General features: G+C 39.7%; 1 protein-coding gene across 14 annotated transcripts in view; it reads left to right on the forward strand.

Annotated features, from left to right (window-relative positions):
* Nucleotides 1-16116, forward strand: part of MYH10 (myosin heavy chain 10) — a 145250-nt gene that overhangs the window by 31500 nt on the left and 97634 nt on the right. For 8 of the 14 annotated variants that reach the window (XM_014864117.3, XM_014864114.3, XM_070482346.1 and 5 more), the window contains exon 5: nt 10952-11054. In XM_014864117.3, the coding sequence (XP_014719603.3) occupies nt 10952-11054 (103 nt within the window). Of the gene's footprint in view, nt 1-10951; nt 11055-11951; nt 11982-16116 lie in introns of all 14 variants that reach the window. The other 6 variants (XM_014864113.3, XM_014864115.3, XM_014864116.3 and 3 more) reach the window with 1 other exon arrangement.

Consider the following 16116-nt stretch of genomic DNA (forward strand, 5'->3'; position numbering starts at 1 on the left):
GCCTGAGGGAGAGCCAGGGTTCAGTAAGGCCAGCAGGAGGAGGGAGTGGTGAGTAGAGGCTGAGGATGTAGATGACGTTACTCATGGTGGAATGGGGGTCCCAGAGTGCACAGAGGAAATGGTGGGGGTGGGGGCAGAAAATAATAGAGTTTGGGATCAGGAGAAAGAAAACAAAATGCGAGAGCAGAGTGTGAGAATGAAAAGTGACCAGAGGAACTCACGTTTTAGGCAGTGAGCAAGGATGGTGGGGTGTGAGTCTGAAGGATTCCCAGCAGAGTTCATCTCTCTGGGCCCATGGTGGACAGAGGAGGGGACTGGGGTCTTTGGAAGGCAGCAGGCTTGGCTGGTGCTTATGGTTTCCAAGGGTTCCTACTCTGGTGGGCAGGCATGCAACCACATTAGTTTCTGGACCCTTACGCTTGTCATAGTTTCTGGTGGCTTCTCGAACAATCAGTGTGCCAGGTGGACGTGGGTGGTCTGATGAACCTACTAGGCATAGAGGCAGGTGAGAAATGATATCAGGCAATTTATAAGTAATTTGGTGTTATTGGAGCATAAAGTATGAAGTAGGGAGTAAATGTCAGTTTAAGCTCAACATGTCTAGAAGTTAACCTTTGTTCCTGTACAAACAAGATCCATCTCCCAATTTCCTTATTTCTGTCATCCACACTATGTGTTTCAGGACTCAAGGCATCTTGTGGTCTGCTTTGACTCCTTCCTCTTTTTCATACTCCTGTTTCTGGTTAGTCACCTCCTTTGACATTTCTTCTTTCTTCCTTGTCCCTGCCCGGCCCATCACCTAATAGTCCATTTCTGGCCTGTTTTAGTGGTTCATAGCTGACTTCCTTGCCTGTAGCCTCTTCCTCCCTCCAGGGAGGAAGTATGCCCCATTTGAATCCCACCGATGCAAGTTCCAGCCCACGTTGGTTTTCTCGAATCAGGCCCTTTTATATATACTGCAGTTCATTCTTACTGATTTTGGTTGTATGTATCTTGTTCTGCGACTAGATGGTACCACAGGAACTGTGACTTACCTTGTTTGCTTTTTAATAGTCCCCTGAGAACCTGGCACACCGTTCTGAAGATGTATGTACTTAGGAAATGGATAAAATTTCAAACAAAAGAATGAATCTCTTAAGTAGGAACCAAGAAAACTGGCTTAAGTACAGATTAGGAAGTTTTAGAAACTAATGATACTGTATGTGTTTTCAAAAGGTAAAACCTTTCTGATACCATTTTAAGAAGGCATTATATTTTGAAACTTTAAACCTACACAAAAATAGAATAGTATGTGACTCCTGTATACCTGTCACCCGGCTTCAATGATTTTAGGATTTTTACCACATTTTCTTTACTTCATTCCTCCCCCCATTTTTTTTAACCTTTGCTGATGGATTTCCCCAAGTTTGTGTTTAAAAAAAATTCAAACCTACTGAAAAGTTGAAAGGATGGTACTCTAAATGCCCATTTATCCTTCACTCAGATCTGCCTCTTCTCTCTATACACACACAAGCACTCTTTTTTTAACTATGTGCAAGTCAACTGCAGACGTCCTGACACTTTATCCCTAGATCCTTCAGCAGGTGTCTCCTCAGAACAAGGGCATGCCACATAACCACAGCGCATTGTCACACTTAAGAAGATTAACAGTGATTCAGTAATATCATCTAATATAGAATCTATATTCAAATTTCAGTAATAGTCCTCAACATGTTTTTTATAACTTGTAAAAATCCATGATCCTGTCAAGTTTCACTGCTTGCATTCGTTATGTCTCTTCATTTCAATTCTATATCCTAGAATAGTCTTCTCACTTTTTTCTTCGTTTTATTTTTTTATTACATTGGCTTATATTCTTCAAAAAGTCAGCTGTCTAGAACCTGATCTGCAGAAGTCTTTTAAAAATTATCTGTTGCAATGCAGTTCTGACGCCCACTTCCCAGGGCACACTCCTTCATGTGGTGCCCACACCGCAGACACCAGCCACATTCTCAAGGGTTCCCAGGCTGCCATACCTCTGACCAAATGGCTACAAATTTTGGAGTTGCCACTACTGCCTCAGATTAGATAATTTGCTGGAATGACTAATCCGAGCCAGCCAAAAGAACAGACACATAGGATGAGGTCTGACAGGGTCCTGTAGGCACAGCTGCCATGTCCTCTGGACACATACCCTCCCAGAACGTGATGTATATCACCAACTAGGAAGCTCACCCAAGCTTTGGAGTCCAGAATTTTTGTCAGATTTCACTGTGTAGACATGATCAATTGAATCATTGGCCACGTGACTGAATTCAATCTCCAGTCCCCTTCCCCTCGCAGGAGGTCGGGCTAGTGTCACTTGGCTCAGGGACCTAAACCTCTAATCACCAAGCTTATCATTCGGCATGGCCAGTCTCCATGCTGGAACTATCTAGGGACCCACTATGAGTCACCTCATGAGCACAAACTCTCAGGGCCCAGCATAAATTACAAAGACCTTCCAAGGACTTAGAGGCTCCCTCTCAGGAACTGGGGACGAAGACCAGCCAAATTCTTTACAACATCAATTAATAAAGTCCAACAGCAATGTAGTCATTGAAACTCCATGAAATGAGCGTATCACGTGAGCCACATTCCTCTGCTTATGAGCTAGAGAGGAATACTAGTTGTGTGTCGCCTGTCTGCAGTGTCATGGTAGCAATAACCCTGCAAACGGGAAGCAGGGGCAGCACTCACCCCTCTCCTCCTCGGCTAGGTGGTTTGGCCGCTTGGGTGACCATTTCTGATGAGGACTTTTTGGAATGTCTGGAAGTAGGAAGCGCTTGGGGAGGGAATGACTGCTGTTTGACGGAAAGAAATGTCAGTGAGCACTGATTTGCTTTTGTCGCAAAAAGTGACCATTACAGGCACCAGCACCTGTAATTGGATGGTCAGCGTCAGTTTAGACTGACGTTTGTCATCAATTAATAGCTTGGATCTATGAGGTAAGTCTTCTAGCAACTGTAATTTTTGGGGGGGGCACAAAGCATGAGTCATAAATACCATATTTGTTGTCTTTTCTTTCTTTTAAATTAACTTTTCCCAACATTTTATTATGAATATTTTCAAACATAAAGCAAAGTTGAAAGAATTTTGTCAAGAGCGACATATCTGCCACCTAAATTCTACCATTAGTAGTTGACTATACTTGCTTTATCATACACTGATCTGTTCATCCCTCTGTCCATCCATCAATCCATTTTATTCTTTGTCTTGGGAGGAAAATTTCCTTTTCCAACTTGGATCCAGTGGTTGTGGGCCTGCAGATTAACTGCCAATAGAAAGATTAACAGGATAAAAGGCAAGGTTTATTTACACATGCATATGGGAGTACTCAGTGAGGAGTAACTTGCTGAATAATCAGAAATAAAAGGTTTATATGTTAAATTTGACAGAAAGGGACGGGGGGGAGGGGCGGGGGGGAAGAATTAGGGCTTCAAGGGGAAAGTATGGAGGGTTTTATTGGGCTTTATGGTGCTAATGGGCAGCTGAATTTACTTCCTGGTGCTAAGCATCAGTCTTTTCCTAATCAGGAAACTCACCGGGATGGGGGTCAGTGGCAGCTGTATTTGGGGGAGGCTTTGCCTAAGATTATCTGTCGCTGATTGTTAAGATGGATTTGGTTTAAAGTAATTTTCATACCACTTTGATGGGCTGTTAATCCCTTCATTTGATGCATTTCAAGTTTTAGACATCACTGCACTTCCCCCTAAATACTTAAGCATACATGACATTAACTAAAGTCCACTATTTACATCTTTGTCTTTTGAGACAAAATTTACATATAGTGAAACACGCAAATCTTAAATATACATTTGCCGAGTTACTTGTGTAACCTAAACCTCTATCAAGATAGAGAACGTTACCATCACCCCAGAAAATCCCTCCTGTATCCTCCCAGCAAATCCTACCCCACCTCTTTTAGCCTCACCGATACCACCAGTTATGATATTTAATAATAGCTTTTTTGTGTTCATATCTATTATAAGCTACATTGTGACTTGAGAAATATGAAAGTGTGAAACAATGTATCCTAGATTTAGGAAAATATGATTTGTTCTCTGGTGCCTTGGAGGGTCCACCAAATAAAGAACTCGAAGAGTGTATAACTGGGATCTTCTTAAATTTAGTACGCAGCTGAGCTAATGAAGTTTTCTGTGTGAGAATAAGTATTTAGCCAATGTTACTTAGTATTTTTGTTAAGTACCTATGTTTAAAATATAATTGGAAGCAACATTTTTTAAAATTAATACTTAAGTAATTTGATAGCTTCTCTTTTAGCTTTACTTTTTCAATCACTTACTCTCTAATTTACTTTTCTCCCCAAAAGGATGAACATCTGCTTTACCCTCTGGCGTCATCTGCCTACAACTTCCCAGCTAGGCTTTATTTCAGCAGACTCATATCAGGCAGTGTGAGCTCCCGCTTAAGGATCCAAGCCTCCTGCTAAGTCATTATTCTAGTGACCTGCCAAGTTCTTTGGTGAAGACACTCAGGATTTCCTTTATCAAGCGAGAGCTACCTCACACTTGCACCCCCATATAATTGAAAGTGAAATCCTATTGAGTGTAATCCCCATGTTGACTTTCCTTCTCATTAGAATTAAAATTCACAAAACAGTCACCTGTGAGAAAATTACTCTGTTCTCTAAGCCCCGCTTTTAAAGAATTCTCTGTTCATATTTTATGACTAACTGCTGATTGACTCAAGTTTTTCTCCTTTTAAGTATATTTGAGTATAATTGTAAAACAATGGGTGCTTCATATCAGGCTTCTATCAGGATGTGGCAATAGATTATTTATGTTAAGGAATTCTATCTATCATATACAAATATTACATTTAGTGGTGATGACTGAGCCAGCCTGGATTCAGAACAGTTGGTTCTTGCTGTGGGTAATATACCTTAAAAGTTTTAAGATAACCAAATCAATAGAATTGATTAAATAGCTAAGGCAACCAACAAATCCCATAAATGTAGTCAGTTGATCTTTGACAGAGGATCAAAAGTGATACAGTGGAGCAGAGATAATGTCCTTAATAAATGGTGGCTGGAACAGCTAGACATCCTCATGCAAAAAATTGAATCTAGACCCAGACCTTACATCCTTCACAAAAATGAACTCAAAGTGGATCATAGACCTAAATATAAAATGCAAAACTATAAAATTCCTAGAGGATCACATAGATAACCTAGATGACCTTGGGTCTAGTGATGCTTTTTTAGATACAACACCGTGGATCATGGGTATGATCCATGAAAGAAATAATTGATAAGCTGGACTTGATTGAAATTGCAAAAGACAATTGAATTGCAAAAGGCGATATTAAGAGAATGAGATAAGCCACAGACTGAGAGAAAATGTTTGCAAAAGATACATCTGATAAAGGACTGTTAGCAAAAATATCCAAAGAACTCTTTAAACTCAACAATAAGAAAATAATCTGATTAACAAATGGGCAAAGGACCTTAACGGACACCTCACCAAAGAAGATATGCAGATGGTAAAAGAGTATATGAAAAGATGCTCTACGTCATATATCATCACCTCTACACACCTACTAGGAATGGCCAAAATCTGGACCATGGACAAATGCTGGCGAAGACGTAGAGCTCCAGGAGCTCTCGTTCATTGCTGGTGGGAATGCAAAATGGTACAGCCACTTTGGAACACAGTTTGGCAGTTTCTTACAAAACTTAAACATACTCTTACATAAATGATCCAGCAATCATATTTCTTGGTATTTACCCAAAGGAGTGGAAACTTACATCCACACAAAAACCTGCACACAGGTGTTTATAGCAGCTTTGTTCATAATTGCCAAAACTCGGAAGCAACCAAGATGTCCTTCAGTAGGTGGATGGATAAATAAACTGTGGTACATCCGGACAATGAATATTATTCAGTGCTAAAAAGAAATGAGCTAGTGTAGGGGAGGAGGACGTTTCCTCTGCCCACTCTGGGTCCTTCTGGCCAGACAATGAATTAAATTCACATGAGAATAACAGGAGAAAATTAAACAAAGCTTTATAACATGTATACAGAGGAGAGGCTCAGGAAAACTGAGCAACTTGCCAAAATGGCGGAAGCTCTCGCTTTAAATACCGTCCTCAGCTAAAGACAAAGGAGGATGTTGGGGGTGGCAGGGAGGCAGTTATGGCAGATGAGCAGAAAAGCACAGTAAACAAGAGTAAGATTTTTATGCAGATTTAAATCCTTGCCTTCTGCATTGATAAGTGTTTCTAGAAATAAGGTCATCCCCCCTTTTTCCTGGTACAGAGAGGGAGACACCTTTACAGATGGAGATTTCCTTTACAAATGTAGAAGTCTCTTTACAAAGGGTAACTTCTGCTTTTCAGAGTTTCTCTCATGTCTGCAGTTTTTAAAAGTAACCAGCTCAAAATAATCCTCATGCCAAAGAGATGTATCTTGGGGTGGCCAATTCCAGTCCCCCATGCTAGCAAGCCATGAAAAGATATAGAGGTACCTTAAATGCATGTTGCTTAGTGAAAGAAGCCAAACTGAAAAGGCTGCATTCTTTATGATTCCAATTATATGACATTCTGGAAAAGGCAAAACTATGGGGACAATAAGTAGATCAGTGGTGTGGGTGGTGGGGGAGATAAATAGAGCAAGGGTTCAAGGCCAGTGAAAATAGTCTTTATGATACTATAATAGTAGATACAAATAATTATACGTTTGTCCAAGCCCATAGAATGTGCAACACCCAGAGTGAACCCTAATGTAAAGTATGAACTTTGGGTGATTATGATGTGACAATGCAGATTCATCCTGGATAAAAAATGTATCATTCTGGTGAGTGATGTTGATAATGGAGGAGGTGATGCATGTGTGGGGTGGGAGTATTTGGGAAATCTCTGTACTTTCCTCTCAATTTTGTTGTAAACCTAAATAAATAAAGTCTTTAAAAAAATAAAAAACTTGAACCCAAGCCTATCATGATTACAGAATTTCAGCTTTTCCTAGTAAGCTACTTTCTAACAGAAGAGAGTTTTGAAACTGTAGGAAATCACCTACTAATATTATATATCTATATGTTGAAGTAATATATATGTGTTGTTTTTCAATTGGAAGTTATCTAAAGCAAGAACTTCAGGCAAAGGGTTTTTTGAATCTAGGCTGAATTTGATGTTGCGAATATCCAAGGAGAATAAAAACAAAACCAGTTAAGTTCTGGGAATGGGGGAAATACCTGTGGTCCAAAAAAGATTCAGAGAAAGATCCCAGGCGTGATCATGTATTAATGATCTGTTTCACTGCTTCCTAACACTGTTGTTAACTATTTTACTGACACTGTAGATTCATAATTTAATGTTTAGTAATTCAAATTACCTCATGTATGTTGGATGAACAGTTGAGTGGACAATCATGAGTAATCTTTATTGAATACTAATTATATGCTTGTTGAATATTAATTATCTACTAATTATATGAATAATTAGATGGACTGTATTTTTTCTTAACAAGCTTATATGTTAGAAGCTATTATCATTTTAAGATGGGGACTATAAGGCTCATCATGTCCCCTCGTGGGATCTCAACGTTAAGGTATTGGAATACATCTGTCTTTGAAACGGTATTTTCTACAGCAAAGTTACCTTAGATCCGAAGTATGTAAAATGTAGTGGAGTTCATAAGCAATCGTTGAAGTACAGCCCGGGAAGTGTGACAGGCAAGGAAAAATGCTTAAAGGACACACTGAAGCATGTCCAGTTGAGAAAGCACAACGGCCAACTAAACTGAAAAGGAGCAATCATAACTATTGGAGACAAGTCATCATCAGTCTAACTTAGAAGCTCATTTCTTAGCATAATAAAAAATTATCTATTTGAAACTAACAGCCATCATCAAGATTAGCCTTGAAACACTAAGTATTTTGAGTAAAGTTAAGAATAAAACAGAAAACCACCATCATAGCTGTTAAGAAATTACACTTGAAGAAAATCCAGATTCTTCCCCCTGACTCCGGGATATGTCACATCCACCCCCTTCCTACTTCATCACGTCTCTGCCTTCCTGCTTATTTATATCAAATGTGACACACTAGCTGCCAGTTCCCGGAATATACAGAGCTTTTTTCTGCATTGAGGCCTTTGCATTTGTCTTTCCATCCGGCTAAACACTCTGCCCCCAGCTCTTCACTGCCTGTGCCTGCTCATCTCTCGGGAGGCTCTGCCCTGACCGTCACATGTGCAGGGCGTTGTCCTCTGCTCTGCTCTGCCTGTCCCCTTTTGGTCTTCTCCTTGTTTCCTTCATAACATTCCTCACATCCTGTAATCATCTTATTTATTTTTCTTTATTTTATGTTTCTTCTCCTAAACTTGGGCTCCACAAGGGCGTGGACTTTGTTCACCCCTCTATATCTAGCACTTGGAAGAATGGCCAGTACATAGAAGTTGATTTGTAAATATTTGTTGAATGAATGAATGAAAATCATTACCTTATCTCTGTGCCCGTGGTAGCCAGGCAGAAAACATAATGGTAATAAAAGGACACTAAGGACGGGAACAAAAAATATGAAAAAGAGTCTAGAAATAAACTTAACAAAACGTGTAGAACCTATATTCATGTTCAACAGTGTTTGTCAAGCCCTTACTATGCTAGGCACTGGGATTTCAAAGATGAATAAGACAAACATCCTCCTTGCTTATTTTGAACTTAGAAAAATAGAAAATTTACCTGAGAGACAGAGATGAAGACATCATTTCTCCTAAAAATAGCATATATATTAATAATATTTAACTCAAAATTCCACCTGTTGTTTTTTATTTGGGGAGATGGGAGAGGCAGAGCAGAAGAAAATTACTTGAGGTTTATCAGAAAAAATAAACCTCAGAGACTGCTTGATTATTTTAGTCATTTTCAGAACTACTGCAATATGGTACTGGCTTTGGAATAAGCCGTATGTATAACGAGTAAGTATAAGACAAAGATAATGTTTCAAATCACTGGAGAATGACTATCCTTGTTAACCATTGACACTGGGATGTGGGCTGAATCATTTGGGGGAAAATTAGATTAAATCTTTACCTCTAACCATAATTTTTTCTTAGACTTTTAGATTGATTACAGATATAATTATAAAAGTGAAACCATCAAAGTTCTGGAAGAAAATAAAGATGGATTTAACGATAGATCATATAAAAATGAGAATGTAGGTGGATATAATCTTGGTGTAGGAAAGGCCTTTTTAAGCATGAATAGCAGGCAGAAACCTTATAAGAGAAGGTTTGATAGATGTGAGTACCTAAGATATAAAACTTGTAGATGCCAAAACAAAGAAGGGGACGATTTCTAGTAGAACAGTAGATGGTGGGTGACAAGCTTTATGCATAAAATATTTTTATAAACCAGTAAGTGGGTTGTATCTAGAGAGATCTGGGAGCTAGAGAGGATCTAATCCAGTTCCTGCATTTTACAGAGAGGGTATTTCCTCACTCAGAGCCACACAGCTAGTGGGTCAGGAGGATCCCTCTGCCCAGCTTCTCTGCGGGGGAGAGTGTAGGTATCCGCGTGCAGAGTCAGGAAGATAATGCAACTAGCAAACCTACTGAAAAATTGAAGTTGTGAACAGTTCAAATAGTACAATTCTAAGCACAATTCCAAGAGAGGGTCAGAGTTTGTTAGAAAAATTAGATTTTTCAAGCCTTAGATGTAAAACAGGCTAAGAAGATTATTAGTTGGCGGTGTATGTAATAATATTTTTTAGTTTCTGGGTATTTTTTTTAATTAACTAGATATTAAAATTTTAATTTTAACCCAAATCAAGACTTTATTGATTGTCAAGGTACATTGCTTAGGGAACCTTAAATATTTGAGCAGAGAAGTCATAATTTGGGTATCACTGTATGCTAGCCGCTTACCTGAATTTCAAGCTTAGGACTGAGTTGAAATGAAAAGCAGCCTTTGAAATGTGCCATCCTTGTTTGAAAATGTTAATCATATACAGTGATGGCATTTGTCCCAGTTCATAACAAAATTCATAGTATTCATTCATTTTCTCTACAAATTACATACTGGCTATATGTCAACACTTTGCAAGGTTATGTGGATTAAAAAGAAACCAACAAATAAATAAACGAACACACAAGTAAACATGCTGGAGGCCATAGTCCTTGCCTCAGGGAACCCAGTGTGGGTGTGTACAGGTCCTATGTACATACTGGTATCAGGGAGAGAACCATCGTTAACCCGGTGTGAGAGAGACGAGCTGAGAAAGCTTTAAGTGGCTTAGAAGATGAACATGAGTAACAGGTGGTCACCCGAAAGTTCATTCATTTCCTCCAGATTAAGTTGTCTTAATAGAATTGTTTTGGGAATTCTGTTTCCAGTGCTGAGTATCTTTCTGGTGCTGAGGAATTTCTTCACGATGTTCTAATAAATTTCCCTTCTCTGGCAAAACCCCCAACTCTAAGAAAAAAAAGTGTCGTGAACATTTTCCTATGTCCTCTTACTGGATCTACCAAAAAAATGTTTGGGTTAATTTAAGTCCATTTAAAAAATAATACATTTTCGGGGCTGGCCCCGTGGCCGAGTGGTTAAGTTCGCGCGCTCCGCTGCAGGCGGCCCAGTGTTTCGACGGTTTGAATCCTGGGCGCGGACATGGCACTGCTCGTCAGACCACGCTGAGGCAGCGTCCCACATGCCACAACTAGAGGAACCCACAACGAAGAATACACAACTATGTACCGGGGGGCTTTGGGGAGAAAAAGGAAAAAATAAAATCTTTAAAAAAAAAAATAATAATAATACATTTTCTCATAACTGCTGGTAGGGTTTTTTTTTCCTGCTTACTCTTTTTTTATTTTCTGCTAATTCTGGTTCCAACTCAGTTTTATTTTGTCAGTGATAATTTTGGATTGTATTCGCTGTGCTTTCTTTAAAGCAGCCTATGTTAATATTTCTTCCAGGGGTGAATCCGGTGCTGGGAAGACAGAAAACACTAAGAAGGTTATTCAGTACCTTGCTCATGTGGCTTCTTCACATAAAGGACGAAAGGACCATAATATTCCTGTAAGTTTTCTGTTGTTGTGTTTTCAAGTCCTAGGTTTATTCTTTTACAATTTCAGAAACAAGACTAAGGAAGCAAGTCAACTCAGTGCACTGCTGGAATCGACAGCTCCCTTGTCCCCCGTCCTCCAGCCACCCCACCCAGCAGCTCTTTTTCCGCTCAGGAAGGAGCAAGTTGATCAGGAAATTGCTATTAACTAGCTATTCTAACAGGGAAAACTGGAATTGTGGTTGTGACTTGAAGCTTAATTCTTGCAAAGATTTGGTGAGAATTGTTAAAAATTGATGAGGAGTGCTTATGAAGACTTTTTTTTTATTTTTGAGGAAGGTTAGCCCTGAGCTAACTACTGCCAATCCTCCTCTTTTTGCTGAGGAAGACTGGCCCTGAGCTAACATCCATGCCCATCTCCTTCTACTTTATATGCGGGACACCTACCACAGCATGGCCTGCCAAGCGGTGCCATGTCCACACCCGATGTCCAAACCGGCGAACCCTGGGCCACTGAGAAGTGGAACGTGCGAACTTAACCGCTGTGTCACTGGGCCGGCCCCTTATGAAGACTTTTTATTCTCCACCAAAAGAAGATCCTCAGATATTTTTTGCAGTTCTTTCTGAACTTAACTTGCAGCGCAGCCTGTTGCTACTGCCCCCAGCAGTTTGAGGAGAGGATAGAAATTTGGGGAGAATTGATGATAGTAAAGGGCTAAGAGTGTAAGAGTCAGTTATCATTAGTTTGTAGATAATGCAGAAGCATTAGTTAATGCGGCCTGAGAGGATGCCCACCAAACCAGCTGTCATAGTTCTAAACTGCACGTGGACTCGGTGCTTTGGATGTGGCTCACTACCAGGGAAAGACCCAAACTTGCTAACATTTGCATTTATCTGTTTGTAACAAACAGCAGGAATCACCTAAACCAGTGAAACACCAGGCAAGTGCTTTCCTTTATGCTTCTTAGTCTTGCGTGTTTGCGCTAACTTCTGTCTTTAGACTGAGTCTCTACTAGAAGCAAGTGCCATTAGTTCTGAGTGAAATCTATTATGAAAAAATATTTAATTTTGAAAATTTGTTGCTTAGAGGCTTATTCTTTTATGAGAAGCAGCATGCCGTTTTGCTTTAAATTTGTTTTCTAGTTGAATTCGATATTTATTTACCCTTTTATCATGACATTGAATGGCATGTTTCTGAAGTCTATAAACTTAGGGTTCATATGTCAAATGCTAAGTGGAATTATATTACTTCTTAAACACACAGAAGCTTAGCTTTGTGCCACACGTTAAATTTTGAATTTGGGGCTGCAACTTTAAAAGTTGTACCTCTTGGGTTAACAAATTTCTAATCTATTAAAATTTTATGGCCTATATGTGTTTTAACCTAGAGGCCTCATTATATTTAATGTATAAAATCAGAATTTTCTTTATCCAGGGCAAGTAGTGAAGGAGTGTTATTCTTCCTAATTGTCAGATGCCCGCCTTTTTGGCTCCACAGAGCGTAGCAGTGGACACGACCCAGAGCATTTCCTGCTGCCTGGGAGGAGAGGGAAGCCAGCTGAGCCAGGTGCCGTGGCTAGAATGGGACGTCTGCACTTGGGCTTAATCCCTCCCTAACATTGGAACAGTTTTGGTTTGTCTGTCCTCCACAAGCATAACGATATGAAGCTAGTATAAAGCAAGAAACGATAACGTTGAGTTATGGAAGTAATCTATTAATATAAAGAAGCTATCATAAGTATCTGAAAGAATAGTGACAGACGCTAAGATTTTCAGATATCTTCCTTAAAATTCTTAAGAAATTCTCAGACACCAAAGCTGCACTCTACCTGTGAAGGCCTATGCTGTTCTTTTGCTCCTTTAGCGGCAAACCAGACCATTGATAGAAATTGGGAGGGTTAATGAATAATCGTTATCCTATAGGATATTTATAAAGGCTTCTTTGCCAGTTAGAGCACTAGACCAGATTAGCTTCTCTTTGTGCTCTAGAGGCACATGCTAAATGACCTTTTAATATGTACTGAGATCACTAGTGAAATCATGTTAAATAATTAATGTGCAAATTTAGGTTTTCCAAATCCTGTGTGGAATACGTAAATCATTATTGTTAACATTCAGTTTCGATGTCATTTTAAACTACAGAGTGGATCCCTGTTGTATGTGAGTAGCATGCCCCCCTGGGTTTTACTTTGGGTCAAATCAATCTCGGGGGAGCAAGTTCTCTCAAAGAAGGCAGCCGCTTCTCTGGGCCGAGCTTCTGTCGTTGATTTGCATGTCTTACTGCATGAATTCACTGTGCACATAACTGTCAATGCTGCTTTTCCCAAATTTATTTTCATAGTGGTCTAGTCAAGTAGTAGGTATGCTTATGTTTTTAGAAACATGAGCAGAGCAGTGGTTCTTGATTAATTTTTCTTCCCCAGCACACCTGAGGAAGATGTGAGATACTCATGAGTGGTGGGGATGGTCGTACCCTCGGGAGGGTCATATCAAGAAATTATTTCTCTCCCTTCCTGGGATGCCCCTCCTTCATGACTTCCTCACCCTCGTTTGAGAATGACTGCCGTAAAGTAATAGTTTTACTGTTGAAAGTCTGTACTTTGAAAGATCACTGTTTCTTTTGGTTTGATATCACTGGTTTGTGAATTTACGTTGAACTTTCTAGGAAAACCTCAGGTTCTCAGGAGCATTTTATCACTAGATGGTAGTATGAATTGTAACAACAAAGAGGAAGGCATTTCTAGGATCCTGATTTTGTGAGTCTTTTATTTGTTGTCTGTTTGGTCATTCTTTTTCTTTAAACAGCATTATTGAGGTTTAATTCATGTGCCATAAAATTTACCTATTTAAAGTATACAGTTCAGTAATTTTTTAGTATATTCACAGAGTTAGGAAGTTATCACTAGAAGTTAATTTTAGAACATTTTCATCACCCCCAAAAGAAGCTCTATGTTAGGAATCACCTTCCATTTCCTCCCAGCCGCTGGAAATCACTAATCTACTTTCTTTCTCTACGGATTTGTCCATTCTGGGTATTTTGTATGGATGGAATCATATAATATGTGGTTCTCTGTGGCTGCTCTTTCGCTTAGCATAATGTTTTCAAGGTTCATTTCATCAGCGTTGGAGCATGTATGAATACCCCGTTCCTTCTTATGGCCGAATAATATTCCATTCTATTAACTAGGTCACATTTTGTTTGTTCATTCATCATTTGGTGGACGTTTGGATTGTGTCCACTTTTTGGCCTTTACAGATAGTGCTGCAGTGAACATGTGCATACAAGTTTTTGTGTGGACATACATTTCCAATTTTTGGGTCTATATACCCAGGAGTGGAATTGCTAGGTCATGGTAACTTTCTGTTTAATATTTTGAGGAACTGCCAGACTGTTTTTCAAAGCAACTGTACCATTCGACATTCCCACCAGCAATTTATGAAAGTGCGGTTTCTCGGTTTTCTCGCCAACACTTGTCATTGTCTTTATTATACCCATCCTGGCAGTGCAAAGTGATCAGTTTTTTATATTTACTTTATGTTTACCTTTAAATCTTCATTATGAAAATATGAACAATTGTAACAGAAATCAGTTTTCAAAATTAAGGTCGCAGTATTTAAGAAGTAAAAGTTAAATAAATGTTTACCTGTAAACTTCTGGTGTACTTTTTATAACAAAGTTCAGTCTTATTTGGCTTTACCCCCACCCAACTGAAAGTACAGTGCCATCTTCCCTCAGCAGAGGTTGCTGTTCCAGATCCTCAGAGTCTGGCACACTGTTGACTGCTGCTCCAAAGCCTGGGCACAGTGCAGTTTCAGAGCAGGTTTGAAATGACAAATTTCTAAACCTTGACCATCCCCTAAGAAGGATTCCTTCCAGCCGGCCCACCTGCCCTGCTGCCTTCGTGTTATCCGCATCCAGATGGCGGCTTCAGGATACCTTCACATCTACTGGTCTAAACTGCCTTGAAACCAGAAGAAAAAGGTGACAGATACCAAGTAGCAGGTACAGAAATTGGAGCCTGCCAGTTGAGGTTAGCGTCTGGTTCTCAACTTGGTGATTAGTTGCTGTCCCCGACTTTCAACCCTCTTCTTGTGGTGGGTAGGACACCTGCAGCTTTGCCCCATCAGGCCTGCAAGGTGCAGCATGATCCCCTCCTGAGTCTCCTTGCTGGCTGAACTGGAGTTTTGAAAGAGGTATATATTTTTTACCAATTTCAAACTCATCCTATATCAAGCATATATTATACACTATATAATAAACACAAGAGTACAGTTTTCATCACGATTGGTAAACCTTTGAAGCGTAGAATTCCACATTCTTAGAACTTTAACATTCCCAAATAACATTTCTCATTACCATATAGAATAGAAACAAGGGACATTGCCTAGTCAGTCCAGTGGAAACGGTAACACTTAATCACTGCCCTCTGATGGATTTTTATTTATTTATTTATTTTTTTTGAGGAAGATTAGCCCTGAGCTAACATCTGCTGCCAGTCCTCCTCTTTTTGCTGAGGAAGACTGGCCCTGAGCTAACGTTGTACCCATCTTCCCTACTTTATATGTGGGATGCCTACCACAGCATGGCTTGCCAAGCGGTGCCATGTCCTCACCTGGGATCCGAACCACTGAACCCCAGGCCGCTGAAGCGGAATTTGCAAACTTAACCACTGTGCAACCAGGCCGGCCCCCGTCTGATGGGTTATAAATGGCTTCATAATTTGATTGAGAAGTGTTAGTGCTATTTGTCTAAGTGTGAAATTTCTCAACACAGAAATATCAAATTTAATGGTAATTTCTTAATTTAAGGCCATGTTTATATGTTTTATGATATTATCTTTATGTCAAGATTTTTGTGATTCATTTGAGTTTTTGAGATCTTTACTTGGTCTCGTTGAGGTCACAAATCCATTAGGAGAGAAGTAATACCACAACAGTAATGTAGTGGTCCCAGCAGCAGGGATGTGGAGTCTGCAGTTGCTATGGTGACTCTGAGGACCCTTAACCTAAATCTTACTGCCACCTTTGGGTCACCACCATCCCCTCCCCAAATACTACTAGAATGTTTTAGGACCT

The sequence above is a fragment of the Equus asinus genome, chromosome 13 (genome assembly GCF_041296235.1).
Source record: "Equus asinus isolate D_3611 breed Donkey chromosome 13, EquAss-T2T_v2, whole genome shotgun sequence".
Taxonomy (NCBI): domain Eukaryota; kingdom Metazoa; phylum Chordata; class Mammalia; order Perissodactyla; family Equidae; genus Equus; species Equus asinus.